This window comes from Carassius auratus, chromosome 6 (assembly GCF_003368295.1).
Source record: "Carassius auratus strain Wakin chromosome 6, ASM336829v1, whole genome shotgun sequence".
Lineage (NCBI taxonomy): Eukaryota > Metazoa > Chordata > Actinopteri > Cypriniformes > Cyprinidae > Carassius > Carassius auratus.
Genome location: NC_039248.1, coordinates 19,680,805 through 19,698,525, shown reverse-complemented (window position 1 = coordinate 19,698,525; position 17,721 = coordinate 19,680,805). Strand labels below are relative to the sequence as shown.

At 36.9% G+C, this 17,721-nt stretch overlaps 2 protein-coding genes across 2 annotated transcripts in view; one reads left to right on the top strand and one right to left on the bottom strand.

Moving 5' to 3' along the window:
* Positions 1-6,968, top strand: part of LOC113100096 (ribonucleoprotein PTB-binding 2-like) — a 63,458-nt gene extending 56,490 nt beyond the window's left edge. The window contains 4 exon segments of the mRNA XM_026264971.1: positions 2,185-2,286; positions 2,487-2,609; positions 3,863-4,054; positions 6,251-6,968. Coding sequence (XP_026120756.1) covers positions 2,185-2,286; positions 2,487-2,609; positions 3,863-4,054; positions 6,251-6,382 — 549 coding nt within the window. The 3' untranslated portion in view covers positions 6,383-6,968.
* Positions 6,969-10,898: 3,930 nt separating this feature from the next.
* The window catches only part of LOC113100073 (tyrosine-protein kinase JAK1), a 40,080-nt gene continuing 33,257 nt past the window's right edge, over positions 10,899-17,721 (bottom strand). Inside the window, exons 16-24 of the mRNA XM_026264943.1 lie at positions 17,439-17,590; positions 17,176-17,326; positions 16,307-16,395; positions 15,991-16,183; positions 15,769-15,893; positions 14,711-14,883; positions 14,420-14,537; positions 13,096-13,206; positions 10,899-11,996 (exon numbers count right to left, since the gene is read on the bottom strand). Coding sequence (XP_026120728.1) covers positions 11,895-11,996; positions 13,096-13,206; positions 14,420-14,537; positions 14,711-14,883; positions 15,769-15,893; positions 15,991-16,183; positions 16,307-16,395; positions 17,176-17,326; positions 17,439-17,590 — 1,214 coding nt within the window. The 3' untranslated portion in view covers positions 10,899-11,894. The remainder of the gene's footprint in view (positions 11,997-13,095; positions 13,207-14,419; positions 14,538-14,710; positions 14,884-15,768; positions 15,894-15,990; positions 16,184-16,306; positions 16,396-17,175; positions 17,327-17,438; positions 17,591-17,721) is intronic.

The following is a 17,721-nucleotide window of genomic DNA, read 5'->3' as shown; positions in this document are numbered from 1 at the left end:
GCCAGACCCAAGAATGCAGAAGAGCTGAAGGCCACTATCAGAGCAACCTGGGCTCTCATAACACCTGAGCAGAGCCACAGACTGATCAACTCCATGCCACGCCGCATTGCTGCAGTAATTCAGGCAAAAGGAGCCCCAACTAAGTATTGAGTGCTATACATGCTCATACTTTTCATGTTCATATTTTCAGTTGGCCAAGATTTCTAAAAATCCTTTCTTTGTATTTGTCTTAAGTAATATTCTGCTCTATATTCTATTATATAGGATTTTCCTTAGTTGTCAGTCATAATCATCAAAATGAAAAGAGATAAACATTTGAAATATGTAATTAATTAATATAATATACAAGTTTCACTTTTTGAATGGAATTAGTGGAATAAATAAACTTTTTTTATGATATTCTAATTATATGACCAGCACCTGTTATTATTGCTCAAGGAAATTTTGTTCTGTTTTTAATTTCTCCAAAAAAGTTCTAAATGTTCTTTGAACGATGTTAGCCATTAACCATGAATCACCAAACTTTCTTGCTCAGAAAAAAAACACATTTCCATTCAAATGGTATTGGTGCTTGTGCTTATCCTTTTTTCAACTTTTGTCAGAAACAGCCTGTGTTTTATCTAATTGTTGCTGATATTAGGGGCTTTCGCACCAGAGGAACCTTTCCATAGCCATAGTCCTTGAACTATTGGCAAAAGTACCTGCTTTTGGCGTGTTTGCACTACAGGAATGGTTTTAGTTCTAGAAATTCTGGTTGGGGGCACAAAATTAGCACCTACTTTAGAGTAGAGTCTAAAACAGTTCTATAGGAACTACCAGTGACATAAGTGTACGAACCCCACAACAAACAACAAAAACAGCTATGATCATGGCATCCTCCATTCAACGGTTGTTGACGTTTGTAAATGCCACAAATAAAGGTGTCGCTTTTGGCAGCTTTATAGTTTTTGCCGCCAGTGCGAATACAACCAGGAAAACGGGCTAAGGGTGAAAATGGTTCTCTTGGAACCACCATGCTGGCAAGTTTCTAGAACTATGGAGTACAAAAGCCCCTATTATCCTGCACCCTGGGCTTTGACATTAGTGGTTCCTGGTTTGAGACCAGCTTGGTTTTAGTGGTTGAAGGAAAGGAAGTGTCTTTTCAATGGTGGAAATGCACAGAATGGTTCCAGATTGGACACAAGAGGTACTGGAGCTGCCTAGTACCTTGTACAATTTTTTTGCCCGATGGACTTGTGTGTACCCTGACCTCTGAAAAATCCAATAAATAAAAAAAACCTGTTGCCCTTTTGTGTACAGTATGCAGCAAGTTGTTAGTGAATGGACTGGGTATGCCATCTGAGACTGGAACTAGAGTCACCAAAGACACACCAAACCAACATCAAAGAACTAGCAGCAACAAAAGCCGATTGTGCTGTCGCACCTGCGCCTGAGCCAAAAAGTTGCGCTTGAACACACAGCAAAGACTACAGCCAACGGCCAACTAGCATGTAGATTCTGTGCCTGTGTGAGAGAAATAACTCTCCATACCAGCCATAGCACAGCCATTTGCTATTCAAAAAGGAAACAAGAAGAAATAGGACTGGGAATGTATAATGAAAAAAGTTTTGTGTGTGCCCTTTCGGCTTTCTTACATCATTTTATTTTTTCTTCTTGTACACTGGTTCGCTAAGCTGAACAGCTATTCAGAGTCATCTCTCTCACCAATGAGTTCCTCCGCAGATTCGACGAGCTCCCTAGAATCTGCCGACAGGGTCTGACTAGTACCAACACACTTATCCAACATACACTCAACGATGGCCCGACATTGGTCAACCACCAACCGTCAACTTGGTGTGTCACAACTTGGTGTCAAGCCAGAAAAAAAGAGTTGCAAGGAGAGTCAGAGCACATCTCCTCTTATTTAATTGCCATGGATCAGTGTTAGTTCGAAGGTGTTTATCTGCCAGAGTAAAACTTTTCAGACTTGACAAGCTATTTTGAACTCCCAAAATGATAAACTCCAAACGAGCTCCATTTTGGCCTGATTTGTTTGGAATGATGTCACACCGGTTTGTTCTTTGATTTTCACTTGGAAGTACATTGGGGTCTTAAAGTCAAAGTCAAGATCCTCATATAGATCCACGTTAAAGCTGTGTCTGACTGTATTTTATTCTGTTTCATTGGTTCTGTTCTGTGCCACAGGAGGCCATGCAGCAGTGGTATCAACACTACCAAGCACAGACCTACGGCAACACTAGCCAAGAGACTGCTGCAGTTACTGAATGCACAAAAGAGCAACCTCAGGTAAGTACACACAAATTTGTTGTTAAATTATTTAAATATTCAGTTCGGGGGCTACTTTAAGCAAATAATTTAGGTTGAAGGGGTTCTGCTGACAAAAAAGTGGGAATCACTTAGTTAGGGGATAGATAATCTCATGAAAAACAATAGAAGTCAATGGAAAGTGTCCAAAATGATGACAAATGTGTTTGTGTGTGTCACAGGTGGTGGTCACCTCCTCATATGGAGACTACAGTTCCTACATGCATGCTGTCAGTCAGTACTATTCTCAGACGCAGATGAGCCAGACAGCTGCTCAAGTCTACCAGCACCGAGATGTCAGCAAGGTACTGTACAAACACACTCACACCCAAACACATCATGCTTAATCATGCTCACTTTACAGTGTACATGAACTATCTCTGTCCATCTCAAAACTCCACACTGAAAGGGGATTATACTGTGCAGAAATACACATATACTGCAGCAGAAATGCTAAACAGATAACATACTGCCCAAACATCACACACTCTCTGGAGGTATTGAATACTCCAGTCCGTCATACTTCTGACAGATGTCAGAAAAGTCAAATGCCTGGACTTCCACTGTGTCTAAGTATCTCGTGGCTGACACGAAATCTCTCTCTGACAGATCACTCTGTGACTTACTGCAGATCGTTTGTACTGTCACAAACCAAAATAGATCAGAAATTAGACTTTAATTTCTCTGTGGACATGTATAGTATGCATGCAGAATGTATGCATTTAGCAAACACAAAAATATCTACTGATTGCATGTTTTCTTTGCATATTGTAATGCATGCATATTAAACTAAAATGTGTGTAAAAAAAACAAAAATGTAAATAATAAGGCTGTGCAGAAATTTGTAATAAAAAAGCTTAGCTTTTACTCATGCTCTTTTTTAAGATGTGATTCACTACTATAAAAGAATTAGGGGTCTGTAAGATTATTTATTTATTTTAAATAGGTCTCATATGCATTTATTTGATAAAAATGCAATAAAAACAGCAATATTGTACAAATATTATTACAAATTAAAAAGAAGAGTTGATCCTACAGAAATCATTCTGATCACAATTTGACTGAAACAATGAGAAATGATCTTGAATTTCAGAACAGAACTTGAGCTGCACGAACTCTATTGTTACAAATGAGCTTTTTTGATTATTGGCCAAGTGCTGAATCCTATTTACATGTTCATTTCAACAACAAAAAATTATAAAATACATATAAAACACTACTAGCTGATTCATGTCCTGACTTTATGGCCTGTATACACACGCGTTGTGAAAGGAATGAGCTCATGTTCGTGTTTTGATGGTATTTGTGTGGGGTGTTTGAGCTTATGTAAATGTAGTGGCAGGTGGTGTTTCAGGTCAGACACACATTCCTCACTCAGTCTCATGACACTCTCAGGACATGAGATCCTGCTGAAAACACTCCATCACTCCTCAGCACAGCAGCTGGGCCAGTGTGTGTGTGAGAGAGAGGAGAGATCTGTAATTTGAATAGTGTGTGTTGCATATGGAGGGATACAGTGTAAGTGTATGTATAAATGTTTGATGGTGTCTCTCTATAGGAGGTGGAGGTGGTGAAGACCCCATTGAGTGGGCCTCTGCACACCTCTCTGAACGGCACTGCTCAGACCCTGCTGCCCACCTACAGTGCCCTACCCATCATGCCTGGCTTCATCACATCAACACACACACCCAATCCTGCCACACACACACCTGCCGCAGCCACGGCCACTGACTGGAACAACTATTATTATGTGAGTGTGTGTCTTTCTATATAAAGTGTGTGTATTGTTGTGTGTGTGAGAAAGAGAAGTGAAACAAACCATATTGCATGTGAAACATTAGACACCTGAAAGATAACGTGTTTAAATTCCACGAAAACAAAAATTCAAATTTAATTCGAAAAGGTTTAGGTGTGAACACATTAGTGAAATGTTGTGGGCAAAGAAAGTCCATTGTCCATTATGTTTAGTGTAGCAGCAGAAAACATGCACGATGCTTACTGAGACATCGCTTCCAAACTAAGCAGCTTATAAATGCAGCAAAAAGTTTTATTAAAAACTTAACCAGAATCTGATGATCCACATGAACCACAAAAATTTTGCCATACAAAGTATCACACCCTTGTTGAAATGTAAAAAATATATTGATTTTGTCCAAACTCAGGCAAAGAATCAATTTTACAATTGCAACTGTCACATAATTTGGAGTTCATAACTTACAATGTGACTACTATATTCCCAATTGTGAATTTATATCTCAGAGTATAACTTTTTATAAACTTAACTTAAGCGCAAAATTTGAAAATTGCGATTTACGAATAAGCACAGTTTACATCCAACAAATCTAAAGAGAATAAAATCATCACTTCCTGATAAACTGGCACTAAATATCACTAAGAAAAGTAGAAGCCACTGAAAATAATACTTTTCATATTTAATAATAATGACTTGCACCTCAAAGCAACCAGACGAAATTCAATGACCGCATTCATTGTGTTTCGTCTGGTTGCTTTGAGGTGCAAGTCATTATTAAATATGAAAAGTATTATTACGCCTTTTTTTGGCGTATCCATAATTTGATACTTCAAAATGCGCATAAAAACAGGTTTATGGAAACAGCTATTGTGACTTCAAAACACACAATGTGACTATATACGACTCTGCCACTGTTTCTTGTAACTTTATAATTCATAATTTTATCTGTGTTTTCTTTTTCTTATTTTAAACCATGCTTGCAAATACTGCAAATTACTTTTTTACTTTGAGGCAAAAATGGGTTTTCATAGATCACAGCCTCACAAAGTGCCAATAGTTATTTATCATTGCTAACCATAAGGTGATCCATCACACAAGTACGGAGCCCCGCACATGACATGCAGGAAATAATATAAGGCTAAATCGCGTGCACGATTTACTAATTTGTTCCCTCAATGTACTAAAAAGTGCACAAGATTACTATAGCATTACCTCGATTTACTATTACATTCACGCAATTTATAAATTGTACACATGATTTACTAATTCGTTCCCACGATTTGCTAAATCGTGTGCACGATTTAGCAAATCGAGCGAATGCAATAGTAAATCGAGGGAACGCAATAGTAATCGTGTCCACGTTTTAGTAAATTGAAGGAACAAATTTGTAAATCGTGCACACAATTTATTTATTTTTTCTTGCATGTCATGTGCGGGGCTCCGTACTAAAGGTTTTGAAATGATAAATAAAAACATTTATTACCTATGAGTCCAAAATATCTAGTAATGGCCTCTAATATTAAATATTCTTGTGTTTGGTGCCAAAAACAATAGTTAGGTTAGTTTAACAAGGCCAATAAAAGTGTACACAATTAAATATCAAGCACAATTTCAATCAAAAATGGTGTATGCATGAAATTTTTTACATTCATAAGGCCAACATTTTAATAGATTTTTTTAGAACCTCAGTTAAAAAAAAAAACTCTGTAACTTCTAATAAAAATATTTTAGAAAATAACAACAATATATGGAATGATATGTAGAATGATTGATAGGTCAACTGAATACGTACGTGTATGTGTGTGTGTGTGTGTGTGTTTCTGCTCTGCCTGATGGTGAAGAAGCCGGTAGGATTCTGGCACAAACTTTATTCTTCAGTTGGAAGTATTCTTCGGTTGGAAGTAGAAGAGTGACACATTCGAAAGATAAACATCTCTAACGGTGCTTCACTGATTCAACAATGGGCGCTTTATCCTAGTGCAAGAGTCAGAGAAAATTCCTCAGACGTGTGTGTGGGCTGAGGGAGACGGCGTCAGTCATTTACTGTATGGAACACAAAAAACCCGAATGCCACTCAAACTCAAGCATACAGTGAACAATGAGTCACGAACATCATCACCAGCATCAAACAGGTGCAATCATTCTAATCACTGTAATCACTTCTCTTAAAATCAACCTCTCTTTCTTTCCTAGAGTCAGGCTAGAGGGCAGAAGCGAGAATACCCCGCACTGCCCACACAGGAAGTGACATCAGAGTATGTAGGCCAGCACTCACAGGGTCTCGGGGGCCAGTATGCCGACTACTTCAAGAAGAAGAGGATCTAACTCGCACTCGCTCTCAACTGCCCACTGTATGTTGCCCTTTGTCATGTCCAGGCCTTAACTTTTAGTCTATAACTGATATTTATGAAAAGATTGTACATTTTACTCTTCTGTGGATGTGGGTACTGTTGTTATTTCTGTCCGACGCCAGGCAGGACCTCTTAAATCCCAAATGATCTGTTACGATAATTGATATTTCTCTTTTTCTGTTCTGCTATTTTACCTCTCTCCCAGGCGGGACGTACCATTCCACTCCAGAAGGGGGGGGGGGGGGGGGGTTCTGTGTCCGTGTTTTACTATACTATACAACGGTTAAGGGCTGATAAAGATTGAGCTACACTCAGAGAATAACAGTTTTCAAAGATTTTTTTTTTTTTTCTGACAGGGTAGGGCATAGCCAATGTATATTGTATATTCCACGAAATGAGTGTATTTTTTACCATGTACAGACATTGAGAATATTATTAATATTAACGTCTTGCTTAATGTGTCACTGTTTATCTTGACTATCGATTGGCTTTCCGAAGTGTACAGGAAACGTGTGTTTGAGGATTAATCTTTAACGTGTGTTTCTGTACATACTGCTGTATCTGTAGGAACGATCAGCCATTCTGAAAACTGCAGGAGCCTTAAAACACGGCGCTCAGAGAAGGCATGGCTAAGGCAATAACCCCACCACATACGTCAAGGTGACTTTACCCCCCAAGTGTCGGTGGGGTGACCTCCAAACAACTTTCAGCTACAATGCTGCCAGTGGTTGCTTTTTAATAACTGTACGAGTAATAATAAAACATTAGTATAGTAGTAGTAATAGTCTGCTGGTAGGGCAGTCAAGGGTTAGAGTGGTTATGTATTGGATTAAAACAGCACTCATGCAAACACCCACATAGTAATAATCTAACGTAATGCCTTTATATGGATATTAGTGGTCTGTTATTCTGTGATTTAAACTCCTTGCTTCTTTAAAAGGAGAGAGTCTGTATTTTGGTCATTTTACGCTGCAAAAAAAAAAAAAAAATCCTGTTTTTAATTCATATCAGTCTTTTTTATTTTTGCTAAAATCTACATAAAAAAAGATTAATATACACTAGAGGCAAAATATGTGAGGTATTAAATTAATCGATGTTGAAGTTTTTTTGTCTTAATTTAGATTCTTAAAACAAGTGACATAAATCTCCCAATGGGACAAATGAAGTCTTAAAGAGATAGTTCACCAAAATTGAAAAAATCTGTTTTTATTTACTCATCCTCATGTTGTTCCAAACCATTGGAACTCAACAGGTGTGTGTGTGTGTGTGTGCTCTTGTTTTTGTGACATATCAGGACACAACTCTGTATAATGACATGGTTATGACACAGGTATTACAAGGAGAGGGTGACTTATGAGGACATAACCCATGTCCCCATTTTTCAAAACGGTTAAAAATCATACAGAATGAGTTTTGAGAAAGTAAAAATGCACAAAGTTTCCTGTGAGGGTTAGGGTTAGGGGTAGGGTTGGTGAAGGGCCATAGAATATACAGTTTCTACAGTATAAAAACCATTACGCCTATGGGATGTCCCCACTTTTCACAAAAACTAACATGTGTGTGTGTGTATACAAACACACATACCTTGATATTCCATTACATTGTAGTATTTTTAATATTTTTAACTAATTTATATTTATATATATAATATAATTTTACTAAGCTTTTGTCATTTTTCACACACATTCACAGACAAACACACACACACACATACACACATATATATATATATATATAATTTAGGGCTGGTAATTTAATGCTTTAATTAGAATAATTAATTATGGAGAAAAATAACTTGTTAAAATTATTAACACATTTAACGCAGTTAAATGTCCCAGCCCTGTCCCAGACCGGTGTGGATCACCTGCCATTTCATACAGATGACTGATGACTATTATGAGGCCTGGCAACAACTTATCGCATGATGGGGCCTAGAGAATATCCCTAAAATTCAAGATATGGCTGTCTCGTATTTACATCACACGAGCTGTAGGCTAAGTGCAATATCACACAAGTGCAAATGTGATACTCATCTCATACAACATCTCATTAAAAAGTTAATATTGTGTTATTTTAGACACAATGTTGTCTGTTTTGATCAATTTTGCTAACCAAAATATAAAGACAAATCATAACTGTGCCCCACAGCGGCATTTAATTTTTTACAAATTTAGTGAACCATTTGGCACGCTGAATCATTGGCAATAGTCGCGATGGATTTGTAGTGGCGCTGCACAGACCGATTGGTGTATGACAGGGATCCTCAAATCTGGCCCACGAGATCCACTTTCCTGCAGAGTTTAGATTTGAGGAACCCTGGTGTATGACATCAAAGTACCGCGAGAGCGATTCAGAAGTACAAGGAGTCGTCTGTTCTCTAAGCTCTTGCGGCTCTTTGATCTCTGATGGTGATGATCCGCTTCAAGTCGAACAAGCCTAATGATTCAATGAACCATTCATAATGAACCCCTTTACTTCACTCCTAAATGAATCCGCCATTTGAACAAATCAGACGAATAAATGACTCGCTGACTTAATCATTAAGACATTTACCACCACCTACTGGCAGTTTTAGTTTATTATTTAGAGTGTCATTTCATTAAAGAAATAATTATTTTCCTAGTAATAATAATAAAATTAAGAAAATAAATTATTAAAGTTATAGTTCACCCAACCAAAAATGACAATTCTTGGCATTCATTTACTCACATGGTCCAAAAGTTCATTCTTTTAAATTTCATAATTAAGTGTGTACCAAAGGGACGAGTAAATTAATAAAAAAGATTTTTCATTTTCGGATGAACTATCCCTTTTACTTTGCACTGAGCTTGTTTTAAGCATGTTTAGATATTATTTGTGGTAAATGAGACAGATAGTCATAAAAGGAGCCATTGTTTGGCTTTGTTGCCACAGCACATCCAGGTGTCTGCCTGGCGTGTTCGTCCGTTAGTGATTAAGGCTGTGTGCCTTCTTTTATTCTACTCTTTTGAAGTGATTTTCTCTTGGTTGTCCTCTCTCTAAAAGCCATTCTCTCACCTCCACAACAGACTGACAACACATCTGTGGAGGAGCCTCTGTTGTTGCATCCTATTTATGATGCCTTTTTTGTTTTATGACGTGTATAAAGACAATCCCAAATTTACATCGTTACCTGAGGCTCTGCGTCCCACTTTCAGCACAAAATCACCGTTTATAAACACAGAGGCCTTTTTTCCAGGAAACAGTAGAATAAGTTGAGAACAGAACGTTAAATGTGAGTGTTCAGTGTGCTCTAGTTCAGTTCAGACGGGTGCCGGTTGTTTCTAGATAATCTGACATGGGATTTGTTGCAAAATGATTCTCTACAGGGATTATTATAAAGCACATGTACTTCTGGTCATCTTCCCATGAGTCTCTCCTCTCCCTGTTCTCCAACCGATCCACTGCTCAATCAAGGCGACTCGGACTCTTTTACCTTGAAAAGAGAGGTTGAGTTCCTAAATAAAGTCAATTCTCTCTTTAAACTGTTCTTGTTTCTTTAGAAAGGTGAAGGGTGGAAAATTGTGCCTATTTTGCATTTATGAACCTTGTATCTCTTACCATTTTTGCTGATGTTCCCCTTGTATTTCAAGTCAAGACTGTAATGCATCTTTTCCAATTCTGCACTTTTACCCCTCTGAAAGTCCCGAACGTGTACGTGTGTGCTTGTATCTCAAAGCTTTGCAATACTAAAGTGTCTCTTATTGATGTAGAAGGTATAGTTGCCTGTTCAAACACGCAGGGTTTTCAACACTATTGTGCTTTGGACTCATATTGCAGCCTGTTTTTAGTTGGAAAGTTTGTAGTTTTTTTTTTTTTTTTCACCTTGAATTAACATTTTGCAATATTTTATAATCCAAACTCTATTGATATTGCTTTACTGTGAATAAGCTATTTTTAGAAACAGTGGAATTTAAGCATGCCTATACTCCTGCAATACAAGACAAACAAAGTTTTTCCTTTTTTTCAGTAGATGTTTTCAATGCTTTTGAGTATTTAACAGCAAAAACATGTATTTATTTTATGTGAATTTATGTACATTTTACCCTGTTGGACACAATTTTGTGGTCATTCTTTTTGAGGGGAATAGGTTTGGGTTTAATTTTGAGCAGATGAAATTGTTTTGCATTCCACATTAAAGGACAGGAAAATTACATTTCTCGTTGTTGTTTTTTTCCTCTTACCATTCTCAACTCCAATGTGGCCGCCGTGGAGGCGTAGGTTTGAACACAGCGACCACAATTCCTTCAGCGCTAAACCACCTGGGAGATGAATCATTTTCTCTTTTCAGGAACCATGTGTGAGGATTAACCATAATCTGATGGGAATTAGTGCGTCTTTGAATATTTAGTCTTCTTTTAGCTGTATGAATAACAGCTAAGGCTGTTAAGAAGCTAAACTAATTTTTATATACACACCCTGATCCTTTTCTTTACTGTCAGCGTCCATCTTTTAGACAGTGACAAAATTTCTCCGATAGAAACGTTTTATTTTTTAATTACATTTTGATAAAAAAGAAAAAGGAACAAATAAAATACTAAGGTATTCTCCTTACACGGTTAATTCAGTTTTGGAAAGTTAGCAAGTCTGGAATATAATTTGCACAAAATAAAATCTTTTTTTTTTTTCTTCTTTTTTTTTGTGGATATTTCATTTGCTCTGCTGCCCCCTAGTGCCCATTTTAAGCATTTACTTAAACATGTTCTCAGAATCATCCTCTTTAGTTTTCTGTGGCATTTGTGAAGCTCAGAGAAGAAGTGCAGTTATGATAATGCGGCAGCATAGTACATCTTGACTGATTATGCGGTTTCAAAGTTCTCCGGTAATCCAGCACGTTTGGAATTTTCCAAGGAGGAAATCTGTCCGCTCCAAGTCAGACAAACCTACAGTCTTAGCATACTTTGCACGTCAATTGTCTCAAGAGAAGGGGCACAATCCACTCGACATCCACTCATCAAAGCTCCAAACCCTCGACCACACATATAAATCTACATTCCGACACTTTCCTCGTCTTCCAAAGAACAGGGTTCAGTCATTGCAAATGATGGACAGAATCCATACAGCGCATGCTGTAATGCACCTTGGGAAACGATGGGTTTTTCATACATGCATCACGGTGGCTGCTGAGGCACAGTATGAAGCTGAGAGTGTCACGAGTCAAAATTCACCTTTTGCACCAATCCGGCTTGCATTTGAACTTGAAGAGAAGACTGGCAGTTACATATTTGCATATTCAGAGAGCGAGTCCAGATAGCGTCTACGGTCTGCTTCAGTGGTTCCAGCGCTTTCTTTGTGGCTATTTCAAAAGTCTGCAGTTTATATATGAGCTCATAACACGAGGGAAGGAGAGTATATTGAAAGAGTGCTACACTGCACAGTTATAGGTTTTTTTTTTGTTTTTTTTTTTGCCTCTCTGGAACTTTCTCTCGCAAAAGAGGTGGAGTCTGCGTCCCGTCTTATTTCCATGGTTACTGATTCTCCAGCATCTGCTGAAAGTTGTCAATCAGGCCTTTGAAGTCGATCCGTTTTTCAGGTGTCGCCTCCCAGCATCTCCTCATCAGACCGTACAACTGTCAAAACACCAAAGATTAAAATCACACGCGAGCCCTGGAGCGCAGCTCATACCTGCTGTTTAATCATCTAGCCCTGAACCATCATAAAAGAAACGTGGGATTCTGCCATTCATGAAGCAGGGGATATCCTATGGCAGGATTTACAACCAAGGCATGGCTACAAGGGGTTTTGTAAAAATGCAAAATGTTAATAAAGCGAAAATATGCATACCATTATTAAACTAAGTAAATAAAAAAATTCTAATATTATTTTAAAGAATATGTTTTAAAGCAAGCAATATACTTTTAAATAAATGTATACTTCACCAAAAAAGTGCACATACTTTATGTAAATAATTGAAATTGAAGAATTACATTTGCTCAAATATAAAAGACCTATTCCCGTGTATATGTTACCAGCAGCAAGTCTTGACAGTTAAAAAACAAACAAAAAAAAGGTCTTTTAGGCAACGGTTGCTCCTTTAGACATGTGTGGTTAGGGACTAGAATTCCTTCGAATTCTCTATCATTACTTAAGATCTCAGAGGTTACTTGAAGTAAAATATTATTACATCAATATGATCTGTAAGATTAGGTTAGTAATGATTTATATTGCTTTGTTTTTGAGATTTTTTTCTCTCTCTCTCAAAAAAACAAAAACAAAAAAAAACAGTTAATATTAAAATATATTTTAATATATACACTAAAATATATAATAAAAAAAAAAAATCTTATTCCTGTGATGACTAAGATTCATTTTCATTTAATTTTAATTGTCTTAACTCATGATCCACATGATCCTCAGAAATCATTTTAATATGCTCTTTTGCTGCTTCAGAAACATTTCTTATTATCAATGTTTGTAACCGTTGTGCTGCTTCATATTTTTGCAGAAGCCATGATATATTTTTTTTTAGCATTTTGTTAACAGAATTAAAAACAATGGCATTTATTCTAAACAATCTTTTTAAACATTGTAAATGTATTTACTATTTATTTTATAATCATGATAAATTTAATATATCCTTGCTAAAAACATACAAATATTTTTTCTCTTGCTGACCTGAAACTGTAATATAAATCCAGACCATTTTGTTTTAGTAAAGCTTTATATTACCCTGTCTGAGCAGCCGTCTGGTTTTGGAAGTCTCTTTCCCTCCTCCAGGGCTTTGACCAATCGTGTAACAGTCATCTGGCCTTGTGTTGGACCAATCATCTTAAGGAACACCTGTGGGGGTGGAGAAAAGTGGGGTCACTGGACTAATCTTCAATTAAGCGCTGAGTTATTAAACATTCATCCACGTCTCCTCTAGTAAACCACCTCTAACGCTTTCAGTGGGCGAGGAAGCATTACACTGTGCGTCTGCACTGTAGTCGATCTGAAAATTTGACAAATCCCTCAAAAACGACGTTTCCTTCAAAAGCGGCATACAGAAAAAAGTGGGGATGGTGTGCAGACATCTACCGCAGCCATTGGCTAAGACATCTGCCTCAGACTGACACCATCTGATTAATGTCTTCTCAGAGACACAGACTCATCGTAACCTCCCAAACAAGGGCTTCTCTCAGCATACACAAATGAACATGGGCTTTCTAAAAAGTGCTTCGCAACAAATCTGTATTACCCTCCTGCTGCTCATAATCATACACTGAATTAGAAATGCAATCAAAAGTAAAATACTTACATAAGGAAATATTTACATAAAAATAATTACATAAGTCTGTTCTTAGTGCAGCTGTTATATTTCGTGGTATTACTGATCCCCCATATTTCTTTTGAAATTCTTTTCATTGTATTTTTATTCATTTTTTTTAACCATTACTATTTTTTGTGTATACTATAGCACTTTGAATTATCTCTGTGTGAAACGTGCTATATAAACTTGCCTTGCCTACTGACAGGAAGCTCTAATGTTATTGTGATAAAACATTTTATTTGATACCAGGGTTACTATAGTTACTAAACTAAAACCATAAAAACATTTTCCTTACAGTAAAAATACATTTAAACTGAAATATCTCTGAAAAATACATTTCTTGTTTTCATTTATAACTTGACATACTAAAATAACTTAAACTAAAATAAAAATCAATAACTTCTTATTAAATTAAAAACATAACAAAAAACAAACACAGCAAAAAAATATATATATAAAAAAAATATTAACCTGAAGGCAGAAAATATAAAGATACTATAATAGTGTATTTTATAAAACTATCTCAGAGATACTAAATGATCACTGTTTGTTTGATACCCTATCAAGAAAATCAGGATACTAAATTAAGAAACTAAACTAAAGTGCTTTTTTTTTTACAGAATGTGTAGGGGACTTTTATGATTTCAAATGGGTGTTCATATGCTAATTACAACACCAAAGAGCATGTCTGCAATGTCTTAAGGCTTTTGGGACAAGGCTAAAAACATCGGACTGGCCACTTACTGGCATAGGGCTGCAAGAGGTATCACAGTATGTGAGCAGCTCATACAGGGTCACTCCAAAAGACCAGACGTCAGACGCCCTGTAGAATTTGCAGTGGATCAGGCACTCTGGGGCATACCTAAGAAAACAAGGAAAAGAATCATTACAAAGTGGATTTCCCAAAGGGAATTTAAAATTACACGCACTAATGGATACATGACATCACCCACGCACATGGTTCATATTAGATTTAATGGAGATCTAGGTTAATGTCCTTGGTCACTGCAAGGCCTCTAAATGAGTTATTCTTACCAGAACACTGGACTGTCCAGATCATCTTTCACAGTGTAATAACCCTCGTTATCCTTAATGCTTTTGGTCAGGCCGAAGTCGCCGATCTTTACCGTGTTTTCATTCTCCACCAGAACATTCCGGGCCGCCAGGTCTCTGTGGATGTAGTTGCGAGAGCCCAAGTAGTCCATGCCCTGGAGTTAAGAGGTCAGAAAAGGCAAGGGTGAGCACAATGTTACAGCGCGGGTCTGGATTTCAAACAGAACAAATGGGCTCAGGGAGCACAAAGGATCTCTGTAAGCAGCTGTTGTTATTGTTGGTCTCTGAGGACAACAAAAGAGCTGAGCAAAAACAAGCAATGCGGAAAGCAACTGTTGACAAAACGGACACAATATTTAGGAATCACTGAGTATAATTTTTAATGAGAAATTAATCATTTTATTTAGCTAGGACACATTAAATTGATCAAAAAGGACATTAAAGCCTTACATTGTTAAAAAAAAAATTATATATATATATATATATATATATATATATATATATATATATATATATATATATATATATATATATATATATATATATATATATATGATTTAAATGAGTTAAAATAGTAAGATTTCACAATAATACCTTTTTACTGTATTTTTGCTCAAATAAATGCAGCCTGAGAGAATTCTTTAAAAACACAAACTATATCCAATAACTCATAGTTTCACAATCTACCGCTATTATTTTTTAATATACTACATCGTATTTCCATATCACACCTTCACTTACTATGTCACTGCATTAATGCAAATTATATTTATTTTATCAGATTGCAACTATTTTGCATTAAAGTGAATGTGTAATGATCTGATGAGTTTACAAGATGTTTTACTTTAAGTGCAGTCTTTTTTCATCGGCTGTGCCATTTTCTTGTATTAGTGAACAGGAATGAATATAACACTTTTTTCTTTTGCTCTTATGTGTTTGTTTGTTATTGTTTCTTTGTGTGGTTTAGGGGTAAATACCACAAATAGTCCCTATCTTGGATATCTACTGAAGCATCATAAACCACACAAACATGATGTTACCTGGCAGATCTGTACAGCATAGTTGAGCAGGGTTTTAAGGTCTATGTGAGCTCTGTTTCTGGGGAGGTATTCCTTCAGACTGCCAGCCGGTAAAAACTCCATGATGAGCTTAATAGATCTCCCACCTTAAAACGAAAACAAGATTTACTCAACCAATCCATGCACTTGGCACCAAAAGCCATTACAGTGTTATTATTTATGATGTTTAGATTTGTGGTCTACCTTCTTCTTGGCAGATGCCCTTATATTTGACAATGTTCTCGTGGTAAAGTTCTCTCAGAATGTGAATCTCACACCACAGGTTACTGCTCTGCTCTTCTCGGTTCTCCGGCTTTAGAGATTTGACAGCCACCAGCTCTCCGGTCCGATCTCCCCGGGGATCATACCTGCACAACTCCACCTTTCCAAAGTGACCCTGAAAACAATGAGGATGTACTTCAGTCCAACCAGCAGATGGACAGCGAAACGATAAGCAGTTTGTTCTTGATGAGTTTAAAGACACAACACACACAAACACACACACACACACAGAAAATACCTCTCCAAGATCTCTGATCTTTTTGAGGAACCTCTTCTCAAACACTGTAGGGTCCACCTCTAGCATGGGAACAGGTTGAATGGAAGGATCTAGAGAGAAAATATTAAAGAGGATATTAAATAACACTGAGTAATCTACAACAGCACATAGAGAACAGTCAATCCTAACAGAGGTCTTGAACATAGATATCTTAAAGGTACAGTAGAGGTAAATTAGAGTAGAAATAGTCATAAGCCAAACTACAACTGATCTACATCACCGGTCAAAGGTTTTGGGACTTTAATGATTTAGAATCATTGTAATGATGTAATGTTTAGAATCTCTTATGCTCAGCAATGCTGCATTTACTTAATCATAATTAGAGTATAACAATGATATTGAGAAATTGTATTATAATTTAAAAGAAGTGATTTCTATTTCAATACTGCATATTTTCAAATGTCATTTTGGCCTGTGATGGCAAAGTTGACTTTTCAGCGGCCATTACACCAGTCTAGAGTGTTATATTTTTTCAGAACTCTTTGAAGAATAGAAAATTCAAAAGAATTTGAAATGTTTTTTGTAACATTAGAATCTGTTTATGTCTTGGAACGGACCATTTTGATAGGTTTAATGTGTCTTTACGAAGTAAAAGCATTATTTCTTAAAAAAAAAAAAAAAAAAAAAAGAAAGAAAAAAAGGTGAAGGTGAAAGAAACCTTAACAAACACTCAAAATAGACTTCGTAGGTACTTTCACCAAGATGACTGTAGCACTTGGTACTAACCACAAGAGGGCAGTATGGAGAATAAGGAAGGATATAAATCTATTATTTTGGTATATTTTTAATAACTAATCTAGTGTTTATCTCTGCCGATTCCTTTTCCTTACTCTGTTTCTCCACCATGTCAATGTCTCTGACGATGGCCCTGAAGAAGAGTCTCTGGCGAGGGTCGTAGGTCATACAGTGGGTCATGAGTTTGGCCAGCTCCTCACAGTCAGGTGAAGCCAACTGACACTGCGCTGCGTAAAACCTCTCCTTCTGCTCAGAGAGATGACAGACGAGAAAAATGCATCATTTATCAGCACAAAAAAGATCATGCTTACACCTACGAGTGTCCAACAGTATAAATAAATGTAATGTATGCTGTTACCTCTGTGAGCTTTTTATCTTTGAGCGGTATCTCTCCGTTGTAACAGATCTCCCACAGAGTTGTCCCAAAGCCCCACTTATCCGCTGCTATGCTCAGATTAGCCGTGTCCTGTACACACTCGGGAGCAATCCAAGGAATCCTGTCCACACACTCTGCAGACACGCACAAAAAGTAATGAAGAACAACATTCTAGACTGATTTTTTTTTTTTTTTTTTATCAAGTAGCTTAAAACTAACACTCAAACCACCAAGCTGGATTTTATTTGGTAAATAATCTTCATTT